This window comes from Procambarus clarkii, chromosome 45 (genome assembly GCF_040958095.1).
Source record: "Procambarus clarkii isolate CNS0578487 chromosome 45, FALCON_Pclarkii_2.0, whole genome shotgun sequence".
NCBI classification, from domain to species: Eukaryota; Metazoa; Arthropoda; class Malacostraca; order Decapoda; family Cambaridae; genus Procambarus; species Procambarus clarkii.
The window spans coordinates 6112464-6124730 of record NC_091194.1 but is presented as its reverse complement, the minus strand read 5'-3'; the positions used below and the strand labels follow the sequence as shown (position 1 = coordinate 6124730).

The following is a 12267-nucleotide window of genomic DNA, read 5'->3' as shown; positions in this document are numbered from 1 at the left end:
TAATGCCTTATCTAAAATAAACTGGATGCCAATTTTTATATGCAGTAATAAAAGTAGATATTGTAGATGAAAGGGTGAACATGCGAGTGATGAAAGATTGTGAATTGGCAGCAGGTGCACCTTGTTTATTGTGCACACAATGCACGGTTTTACCACATTTTTCCAATGTAGTAAATGAATCGGCAGAAAAAAAAATCAAGACTCGCTTCCGACCCAGTCCTCTAGCCATCCCTATGTTTTGCCATCCAGTCCATGGAGGGTGGAAACTGGTGGCTTGCTGCATGTCTGGAGGACAATTGGATCTGCTGCAGATGTTAGGTTCTTTCAAAGGGCAGTAGGCAGGCAGGCCTGTTGCAGAAATAGGAAAAAAAAAATCATCTTTCACAGCATGAGGCAGGGGATCATTTGTTAATTTTTAATTACCTTAATTTATGATATCTTCCAGTCCCAAGGTAGGCAGGCATAAAAATTAACACACAAGACAATCATCAGTTCATTACAAGAATCATAGGAAACTTGCAGAAATTGTGAAGAATCCACCAGTGAACAACTGAAGACTCTGGTAGTCATTTAAATTAACAGTGAAACAGCTGTAACAATTTTATCAGTTAACAATATCCTCCAGATTGAGAACAATACATACAATATGTTAAGATTTAAATTGAAAAATAAACTGGGAGAAACCCATGCAGTTAACATGATACATCAAGAGCAATACACGTGGACACTGTGGAAGTGAATGTTGAACAAATGTTAAAGAAATGAGAGCAGCAGGTGGTGACTGACCATGGGCATCGTAACTTGGGATGGAGAAGACCGAAAAAAGATTATGAAATTTCAGAGCCAGTAACAATGGTGTACTGTTTGAGAACATAGTTAAGCAAAAATCAAAGACTTCAGGGGTGCAAAGGATGGACTATTTGGTCCAGATATAGTCAGCCGACTATGCCTGGAAAGATTTCGAGAGGAGTTCTACTCCCCAAGCATGGCCAGCAGCTAGGCTCGACTTATGATAAATTAGTCCAACAGACTGCTGTTTATCTAGAGGGGGTTTCGAGTTTTTTCTATTCCAATCCTGGCCTGAGGCCATGATTAGAGTTTGGGGTGGCCCAAAACTGCTTTGAGTGGCCTGCAGGCCCACACGTTCACTACAACTGGGTTGGTCTAGCACTTCCTTCACTTCCATGGTGCCAACAGCACTCCAATTGTGCTTGTGGCACCATGATTTCACTTGGGCTTAGCCGGGCCAGGAGAAAACAACTCTCGAAACCCCATTCGGGTACAATCCAGTTACACTTCCTAACATTCCTTGTTACAGTATGGATTGTACAGGTTCGGATTGGCCTAGAATAAAAAAATTCCACGATTAAAAAGTAGTGGAATTTTTAATCCACGGAATTTTAATTAAAAAAAGTTATCTTGTCTACTCCAGGAAGTACAGCAAGTGCTTTTGAGTAACTTTTCGTACAAACTTTCCTGCTATTAATTTCCATCTAGCAAAAATTATTTTTTTTTACCATTTCTTTAGTACCTAATTATTTTTTTGCAATTACATTCAAGAAACTAGTATTTAGGCTAGTTGATCGTCAAGCAACTAAACCTTCTCATAAAATTTATAGTTTTCTTGCAAGTAATTATCAAAAACCACCCAGCCAGGTCAAGACTATAGCACCGTCACAGATGTTGAAACGCCATCACCTAATGCCAAAGTGAGAGCAGACAACATTAGAGACATTGGAGTCACCAAGGGTGAACTGACAAGGGGGGGGGGGTGTAAATGTTCCGTTAATGTGACAATAAAACAACAATACTACAATGTGTAAACTTCTTAATATCCTTTATTACACGGCAAATCAAGATATCATAAAAACAGCAAAGCACCAGTAAAATTTTGCTTATTGCCAATGCCAGGACAAAAAGTCTTGTGCAAACTTTCTTCTGTATATTATGTAACTCCATAAAAATTAAATACTAAAAGAGATTTTATTTTTTAATTGAAGTGCTTTTGCATACAATGACTTAAAAATTAAATAAAGAACTATTTTTATAATTTACAAGAAAAATTTTGGTGTGTTTATAATAGCAAAGAGGTTGGTTATATCTAGTTAAATATACTATCAAAAATGCTGTAATTATTCCATTCTGCACATACCAACATTTTAGCTCTAATTAAATGATTAGAGGAGAGACTGCAGAAGAAAAATCCCAAATTCCAAACTGGGTAATATGATGCAACAGCAATTTTATGGTGCTTAGGCCTTATTCTCTAACAGGCAGAAGCACATGTCATGGAACAATCAAGTAAACTAGATTTAATATATCAGCAGTGATTTAAAAAAAAAAATTACTACATGAGCAATACAGAGATATCCTAACGAGAGATTTGGGTATAAAATCATAAGTGTCTCGTTCAACTTACAAAAGTACTGCCAAATTATAAGCATTACTAATACAATAACTCGTTTTTGTCGTCTAGAATTTACACTAGGTTTTAATAATAGTTTCTTGATCTAGCAAAAAATTTCATCCTTATTCACAATGCATAATACAAACTATACAAAAAGGTCCCTCTCGTCCCAACCACGCTCCTCCCCTCACAAACAACAATTTAAAAGAACCACGTCAAATGATGCATCACACAAATCCATTCAACAGAGCTTAGAAAAATCACAAATTCCTTCATACGAAACGGGAAGAATGTGGTTGGGTGGGCTTGCCAATCACTTCACTTTTGCGGCGATACGCACTTAAGGTCTTATTGGTATACCAAGTCACAACGAGGCTAAATTGCCCCACATTGTATTTATACAGTACACCATTCAAAATGAAGTCTTGCTGCATATACTGATAATAGTATAAATTTTGTGATATCTCCGCTTAAGACTAATCAGTGTGTCTAGGCTGGGTAACACAAAATTGAGTCTTTTAGAATTTATCCTCTTACCCCCCAAGATACCTGGCTTGCAGAACTTCCACACTGGCCAAATGTGAACACATGACGTGTTAAGGCACAGCAACACTACTATCAATCACTTCTCATTTGTGCACACTGACGACAAAAGCCCCATACTGCAGGCTTCATCGACATTTAAGAACTCGAGGACTAATTGAATACATATTCTCCAAGAGATTAAATACAAGGCTAATACTAATAGCTGGTAAAAGAGTGGACGTGTTCTGAAATATCTTGGGGGAACAACTAATTTGGCAACCCACTATAGCGAGGTTGTGTTGCTGCTTGACATAATTCCTGACTCCAGGAGGGGTGGGAAAGGGGGGAGGGGGGCATGATGAAGCTTGATGGTGGAATGGCTTGTGGCAATGCACAGAGAATCCTATTACTCTTCAACCTTCTCTCCAGCTTCAGTTTTCTGTAAAATACAAAAAGTTCATTATTCCAAGGCATTTCAAGCAATAACTTATTAAAAACATATTAAACAACAAACCTATTTAAAAAATGGGGTTAATTGCTTGTTAGAACACACCACAAAAGAAGGAGGAAATCAGAAGTTTGAAAAAGGTCTGTCCAAGAGACTAAAGCTTCCAATTTCATTCTGTGGTGCAACTAAAAGACGTCTACGGGCTCACCATAGCCCATGCTATTTAGAACTTTTTGTTCCAAGTAGCGAATCTTCAACATTCTGTGCTGTATCATGCACATATATAAATACGAGAAACATATGAGAGAGAAATGGACACGCGCGTGCATACGCACTTTGAGAGTTTATGTTAGGTGCTTTGTCTTTTCTATGAGTGCTGCATATTTTTTATAGTCCCTCTTTCAGACATCTCTCTCGATCTGAAAGCTGAAGTACCAAGCGGTACTCAAGGCAGGGCAGCACCAGTGATTTAGATAGTATTAATATTGTGATGGGATCTCTCGATTTAAATGTTCTCAATCAATCCTATCCCTGGCTGTTGCTACATTTGCCATGCTATAATCACTAAATGTCAAGTCGTCAGACAAATTCCAAAAAAAATTTCACGTCTTCCATCTATATGTAGGTCTGATTGCGTTTTCTATTTTGTTCGAGTTCATTTCTATTATACCAAAGATCCTGGAAGTTCCAACTACTGAACATGTTATCTTTCATTTCCCAATTGAAAACGTTAATAATATCGGCTCTTAGTTTTTCCAGTGTCTTTAGAAGAAATTTTCACACTGAATTTTGCATGTCTACAAAGGATGACATGATGCTGTGACTTAGTTTTGTCTATATCTGATGTGAATTAGAAAGCAGTGCTGCCAGGATTGTGCCCTGGAGTACAGAACTTTTTACTGCACTTGGCCCTTTGACTATTTGTTTGATTTGCTCTTTGCATTGTTGGACAGAACATTGCAAATCCAACACCCTACTTTACCTGTTATTCCTATTTCTCTCTCTCTCTCTCTCTCTCTCTCTCTCTCTCTCTCTCTATGGGCTATCACTCCATGGCCACTTGTTGAATGCCTTTTCGAAGTAACTGTCAAAACAAGGAACCAAGGTGGGGAGAGAGTAGCTCAATCAGTGTTGCAGGATGTTCAAAAGGCACTAAATATCACCAAGGATACCAATATGAGAAAGGCATACAAGGCAAGCAATATCGAAAGTATCAGATTCGCCAAGTATTTTAGAGAGAACATTAGGAAAGCCTTGAAAAATGTCCTGAAAAATCGAGACATTCTATAGGAGGTATACGACTGTAATGGCGGACCAAGCAGTTTGGACAGTAATGAGTAGGGCAACGTTTTATCAAGTGCCCAGTGAGTTAAGCATTTATGGCAGATACATAACCTAGCCAGAGTCATTTCAAAGTGCTGATTACATTGGTAAGGACAGCCAATGGTACAGGCTAGTTTTAAGATTGTATAGTTTGTTACCCTCCTAACACCAGACCAACAACCCTGCCCATGGTTGCAAATAGATGAATGAATGACTGGGTAGATATCTACACAAGGAATGTTTGATAAATGGAACACTTGCAATAGCCTCCTTAACAGCAGCATCTGCACAGTCATTTAAGGTAATACCAATGTGGCTGGGAACCAAGCAAAACGACTAAATCAACTAAAGGTAAGAAATGGCCAGTACTGGATTTTATGTATGTAGGTTAGCCTAGAATTTTAAAAGCACTACAATTACCTTCTGTGGTTGATTGTTCAATAAATCCCTGAACTATATGTTTAACAAATCTCTCACCCTGTCCATAGAGGACAAGAAAATGTATATATGCTGGTTAGCATTGTAATTGTGTGGCTGTGGTAGAGGAAAAAAAAAGTAATGGATTTTGACCACCACAGGTTACACAAGGTTAATTAAATGACCCCTGAGCCATAACAGCACTGCTATAATCAATGACATCATCCATCAATATGATACAACTCAAAAACAGTCTATCTTCCACTTTCATGTTCACTGGAGTCTAAAAATAGCATAGATTTTTTTTTTTAGGATTTCACAAATTTCTTTGTCATCCTGTGTATGAACCTTCAATTGTAATTGTAAGTATAGGTTCAATACTGGAAGGGATCAATACGATAGTGCACACCAAATCCATGATATACATGCACATTCAATACGCACAACTGTGTAATTTACTAAATATTAGTATTGCCAAATTTCTAGTCTACCTGGAGGTAACAGTAACCCAGAAAAATCTACACACATTGGCCATCTCTTGTGGCTTATCACAGAACAGTCTGAACACAAAGCAGAAGACTACTCGTGCAAATCACAAGTTAATGCGACACTTCTACCTGCCCTCTAACTTTCAGGCAGTCAAGTCATGCTTCTCCCCCACAAGTGACTACAGTAGGAGGTACCTTCCGACTTCGTTAACAAGCCGAGAACTTTCTCCCCTCCCATAGATCATGGCAAGCCTTGTCCACTAGTTTTCCCCAAAACATGACTTTGCCAATCTAAACAAGGTATCAAATTAGTGTTGGGCAAACAGAGGCAAACCATTAAAGATTGGAGCATAACCAATCCACCTGGCCAAGACTAACCCAAACTTGGCCATGAGGCAAGTTACTATTACACCAGGTACATCTACCTAGGGTGACATCAAAAGTGTGTACTGTAAGCCACGTAAACACATTCACTCAGGTCCTGATATTACATTTTCACTAGCTCGCATCATAGCCCCCTATCATCATCAGTTCTTTGTAGAATACTTTGTAAAATAGAATTATTGAACAATTGTATGATCATTTTATAAACTAGGAGTTAAATTTTTTTTATTAAATTATAGCAATTGTATGAATTTAATACTGTTATAGACTTGACAATATACATAGATGCACTACTGTGGACAGGCCAGTCAGAATCTTGTGTATTCCATGACAATATTATATAAACAATTATCCTTTTAACATTAACCAATGTGCTGCTCTGTTGTACACGCATCCAATCATGCCAATTAAATTTGCACTGTAATTGGGTATAAATATTTATCTGCATTATCAAACTTATTGGCCAGCAGTATGAACAAGTACAGTTCCATACTGTAGTTAATGGTCAAATCTCTCCAAGATGCTACTTTCAATTATGTACTGTATACACAGGAGAAAACAGCAGTACGAAAGCAGTCTGCCAAATTTCAAAATTTTGAGTTATTGCCTGCAAGAGGCACAAGCACCCATGTTACAGAGCATTACCACTAATGTTTGCAGAAAAACAAATTATGCTATATCTAAAGGAATGAGTCCTATCCCATGAACTTTGTCAAATCACCAAGAGCATATCTGTGATCCAACCAGCATCCCTGCTACCCAGATGAACAGGTATTCCACAAGTTGACAACCCCGACATACTTTTAGTTTCTCATGAAGGGTCAACTCTATAAAGCTTCACGTCTTCAAGACTGTACAAGTAATTAACTATTTATACTGCATATTTAAGGTTTTATTATTTATTATCCCTTTCCCTTTCTTATACCACTTTTGCATTCACTGTCAACTCTGTAGTACAATGGTCTATACCCTCAACTCTCAATCGAGTATCCTGGGTTTGATTCCCAGAAGGGCACAAATTTTTCTTTCACCTAATGTCTATGTTCACCTAGCAGTGAATAAGTATCCAGAGGCTGTGCACTTTATCAACACTAATCACCTTCCATCTTTACTGGGATATATATAAAAAAGGGGCAAGTTAACATTCTTACCATACATTAGTCAACAGTGACGCCATTTTGGTCTATCATGGTCATAACACAAAACTTATGAAACACCAGCATAACCAAAACAAGAAACGTGACCAAAAATGCCAAAAACAAGAAACACCCACGTGCTAAAACCCTAGCAAAACAGAATTGCCACAAGAAACTGGAAAATTTGAGCAGCGTTGCAAGAGGTCAAAAGATAATGCACCCCCAGCAGTCTTGTCATTGCCCCCTCCTACCCCACCCAGCAAAACATGCTTCAGTGAAGTTTAAAAAATACAGGATCATCATCAATGTTGATTCGGTACAACACCAGCATCGTTTGCCCAGACTTACCCACTGTGCCAGCAAGCTAAATATGCTCTAGCAATGTTAAATCAACATAGGATTAATGTTGATCTTTACATTCCATTTCAGTTTGAAAATCTTTCTAGATCAAAATCTTATTCGCTCTTTACTAATGTCTTGTATTCAGTATTCAATAACACACCCAACCATTAGTCATCAATTGTCCTGGTTAATGGCCACACACATTTAAATACATAATATTCTCAACTTACACACCAGCTGTGGCAGGTTCAGATGTTCTGGTCCTTCAACAAAATTTAACATGTTATCAGAATTTATTGAATTGCTTAGGTTTTTTTTTTTTGGGGGGGGGGGGGATGCACTGTCAATCAAAAACGTGTATTCAGTATTTTATTTTACACAGCAAATGCATGTCCCATTAAACTATATATCCATATTCATTGATAATCTGATGTTTTCATTAGATTACATAGCATCTACCCTAACCTTTAACCGTTGTACTTCAACCAAAGCATGTGCGGAGTCTGCTAGCGTCAACATGGCTTCCACTTCAGAATCCAACTCCTTGAACTACAGACTTCCAATTAACTTTCCACACTAACTTGCATATCCATGCTACTGTATGTCAGAGTTGCAAATATAAAAAAGGGCCAAAATACTTTACAGTTTTGATTTCGGATATTATAGTAGTCACACTGAATAGGACATAAAAGTATTAAGGCTTTATCCCAAACATTACAATTTTAACCCCAGTATGAGTAAATCACTATTTAAGCATTACCTGTTAAAAAAAGTTCACAACAATTAGTGGTTCTTAATGTAAAATACAAAATGGAAAGGGTACAAATAAATCTACAAGTATCATGCACATCTTTAAAGTAAAATACTGTAGCTACAATAGAAATAAAAGTCAACATACAACTACAGTGCATTATACCCCCTACATACCTTCTTCACTAAATCATCAGTCACAGGCTTGCCAACAGCCTCAGACACCTTAACAGGAAAAAAAAAAAAAGCAAAGATGGTGAAAATATACCGAAGGGCCAATAATTGGGCGAATCTATACCACATTCCAACTAGTAAGAATAAACTTAGAAATAAGCCACAAGAAGCCCCATAAATAACACCAGGGCACAAATTTACAAAGCCGACAGGTTCTCACCTTATAATAAACCGCCTTACACTGTACTGATGAAGGGAGTGGAAATAGATTTATGGCAAATAATATGTGCCACGTGCTTGTGCAGGGGGGAAGGAGGGGGAGACAGTAGTGCAAGTGGGGGAGACAGCTAATTAGATTCAAGAAGGGGGAAAAGCATAGAAGCCATTCTAATATGTACAGAAATTTTAAACTAGTCTATCTCATTTCTGGATTAGTACAAAACTAACGAGACAGAATTACAGTACAATTACTAAAGAATTTAATAAATGTGAAGCATAACTATGTAGCATAATAGTCTCAAGTGGAGAAAGGAGCTCAAATGTATGGAAGGTGTGATTATTTGTGGTAGAGCCTCACCTGTGTGGAGTCCTGTTCAGGTGTGGACTCTGTGGTTGCAACCACTTGTGACTGGTGTGTGGTCTCAGCCTCTGTGGTCTGAGTTACTTCCTCCACTGGGGTCGACTCTGGAGCAGGAGTTGCCTCATTGACTGGAGCACTTTCCTGAACAGGGCTCGCCTCTTCTATAAGAGGAGCCGACACCTGTTCAGAAATGTCCAAAAGAGGAGCCTGCTCCTCCACAGGGGAGGACTCTTGCGCAGGTGCCTCCTCCTGAATGGGAGCAGTCTCCTGAGCAGGGGTAGCTTCCTGCTCGGGCACACTCACTACAACAGGAACCTCCGTACTGGCAACGCTTCCCTCCACCTGATGAAGGCACCCATGAGCACAAGGCAGTCATGCATCAGCCACACCACTACTGCATCAACTGGCACACTGTCAGCTATTAGTGCATGTCAGTATAGATTTAGTTTTGAAGATAATTAATGAAGCTGCTGCAGTGGTGATGTGTTCCATTAAATACTTAATAGGATAGAATGCCAAGGGACTAAGCAAGAAGATACACATTTAGATATTAAAAATTACATGGCCGAGGCAAACTTCACAATACAAACAAGACCTGTGAATCAAAATGCAATCTACACAAAAGCAACATAAATCCTAGGAATCACAGCAGTTTCGAGAAGAAACCCATTTGCAGAACCACTGTCTGGTTTAGAAGCACAAAAACAGTGACCAAAGTGCAAAAATATAAAACAAAAATTGCTCAAAGGCCTTCCCATCAAATTAAATGTAAAACTACAATTAGGAACTAACTAACCTCAGTCTTTGTTTCTTCCTGGACTTGCTCAGTGGCAGGAGTTTCAGCAGGCTTTTCCTCAACAGGGGCAGTTTCAACAGCAGGTGCAGCTTCCTCCTATAGGATTGTGGAAACGGCAACCAATTAATGCGAAACTGATAACACTTCCATAATAAAAAAAAAATGTTGGCACTAGTTTGAAGCTTACGGTATATCTTACAAAGGATTAATTGGCCTGCTGAGGGACTAATGAGTGACCACCATCCCCATGCCAGAGATAACATGCATGATTTAACAACCCCATTCTTATAAATAAGTAACAATGAAAGTAGCAGAACAGCAAATATTTTCAGCTTCAAGGGAATTGATAGCACTAAATTTAGACGTTATTACCCTGTGCCCAGTACTGGTATATTTTAACAAATCAAATGGGGAGGGGGGGGGATGCGTTTATTGGCAATGTGAAAACTGGAGAAAATCACAGATAACGATTGAAAAAGTGTGAGGGGTTGAGCAAAGATGGCTGGCAACCACCTGCCATTATTTACCCATTACTTTATTTTGCCAAGGTGGTCTTTTAGCACCACAGTCCTCAGTTTTTACTATCCTCATTAGCATTGCATCAATTACATCTATGGATTAGAGAGAGAAGAGAGAATAGATATATTTAGCTATACATCAAGGGAAACTAGCCTAACACATCTTAGACTGATCTTTTGTTTTCTGGCCATCAAGTACTCGCCACCTTCCCACCTAGATCACGCTTTTTGCCATTAGCTGCCCCCAATCAAGTCTTGACAAATTCATTAAAAGATTACTGGAAGTCAAAAAAGTATCTACGTAATATCTTGTGTGATTTTCCTCTCCAAATCCATGGCTGTGGTGGTGGGTGGTCCTCTAGTCCTATTGTCCATTTTTTTTTCAGTGAGGGTGATCATGTATTCCTGCTCTCTGCACCTCTAAAAGGGAAGGGGGGGGGGGGGGGGAGAGGGAATAGTGTTTTGGTCTCTGGTACTTGGGAGGGTTTTAATGACTGGCTGATGTGGTGCATGTGGAGCTACCATAGTATGGTTATCAACAGGGATCCACTGTTTGGCTCTCTAGAAAAGTATTCACAATTCACAGAAGTGAATTACATTTGTCAATAAGAGTATAGGAGGTAATCACAGATAGGGACTAGCCATTCAGGTGTTTTAAAGCATACCTTCAAGATGCCACAAGGGCTATAAGAACTTTACCTTCACAATCTCTTCCTTAACTTCAGCCGAGGCAGGAACTTCCTCTACTGGAGCCTTAGGTTCCTGAAATGTTTATAACAATGAAAGTTATTCATAAACAATCTACAATCATTGATGGTCTATTGATAAGATACAATCTCTTACTGTAAATAGGCATAATACATATAAAACTATATACAATACATACAGTATAATTACAATATGTTAACAATAGACAAAATAAGTGATCCAACTAATATTTTAACAATTCAAAGGGTGGCACCAAATTGTGTGTGTATTCGCCTAGTTGGGTTTTGCGGGGGGTTGAGCTTTGCTCTTTCGGCCCACCTCTCAAATGTCAATCAACTGTTTGCTAACTTTTTTTTTCTCCACACCACACACACACACACCCCAGGAAGCAGCCTGTGACAGCTGTCTAACTCCAAGGTACCTATTTACTGCTAGGTAACAGGGGCATTCAGGGTGAAAGAAACTTTGCCCATTTGTTTCTGCCTGGTGCGGGAATCGAACCCGCTCCACAGAATTACGAGTCCTTCGCGCTATCCACCAGGCCCCTCAGCACCTGTTATCTGGGGGGGGGGGGCCCCATGTTGTGTGTGTGTAAGAACTTTTAAAATCTATCTTTGCAACCATGCCCCTAGGGAGCCGGTCGGCTGAGCGGACAGCACGCTGGACTTGTGATCCTGTGGTCCTGGGTTCGATCCAGGTGCCGGCGAGAAACATTGGGCAGAGTTTCTTTCACCCTATGCCCCTGTTACCTAGCAGTAAAATAGGTACCTGGGTGTTAGTCAGCTGTCACGGGCTGTTTCCTGGGGGTGGAGGCCTGGTCGAGGACCGGGCCGCGGGGACACTAAATAAAAAAAAAAGCCCCGAAATCATCTCAAGATAACCTCAAGATATGCCCCTTCCCACCATGTTGATCAGGTACACTTTGAAAATATAAAACCTTTCATAAACACGTCCCAATGTCATTAAGCCTCCATACACTACCACTGTAGAAGATTGCCAAGAATATCCTATCAACTTCTTCCTATACCTCTCTTATCTTTGTTATCTTGAGATGATTTCGGGTCTTTAGTGTCCCCGCGGCCCGGTCCTCGACCAGGCCTCCACCCCCAGGAAGCAGCCTGTGACAGCTGACTAACACCCAGGTACCTATTTTACTGCTAGGTAACAGGGGCATAGGGTGAAAAACTCTGCCCAATGTTTCTCTGACCTTGTTGTAGAGATGCTTCAATCACCTCAGTCTGGCAACTTTGTACTTGCTTCGCTGTTCAACT

The 12267-nt window shown here is 39.4% G+C and overlaps 1 protein-coding gene across 9 annotated transcripts in view; it reads right to left on the bottom strand.

Moving 5' to 3' along the window:
- The window catches only part of LOC123769798 (fibrous sheath CABYR-binding protein), a 225839-nt gene that overhangs the window by 193764 nt on the left and 19808 nt on the right, over positions 1-12267 (bottom strand). The window contains exons 4-10 of one of the 9 annotated variants that reach the window (XM_069301292.1): positions 10988-11050; positions 9771-9866; positions 8972-9316; positions 8398-8445; positions 7936-8019; positions 7701-7733; positions 1812-3371 (exon numbers count right to left, since the gene is read on the bottom strand). The exons of 3 other annotated variants lie outside the window; for them this stretch is intronic. In XM_069301292.1, the coding sequence (XP_069157393.1) occupies positions 7719-7733; positions 7936-8019; positions 8398-8445; positions 8972-9316; positions 9771-9866; positions 10988-11050 (651 nt within the window). In that variant the 3' untranslated portion in view covers positions 1812-3371; positions 7701-7718. Of the gene's footprint in view, positions 1-1811; positions 3372-7700; positions 7734-7818; positions 8020-8397; positions 8446-8971; positions 9317-9770; positions 9867-10987; positions 11051-12267 lie in introns of those variants that run through there. 5 more of the 9 variants (XM_069301297.1, XM_069301294.1, XM_069301293.1 and 2 more) reach the window with 5 other exon arrangements.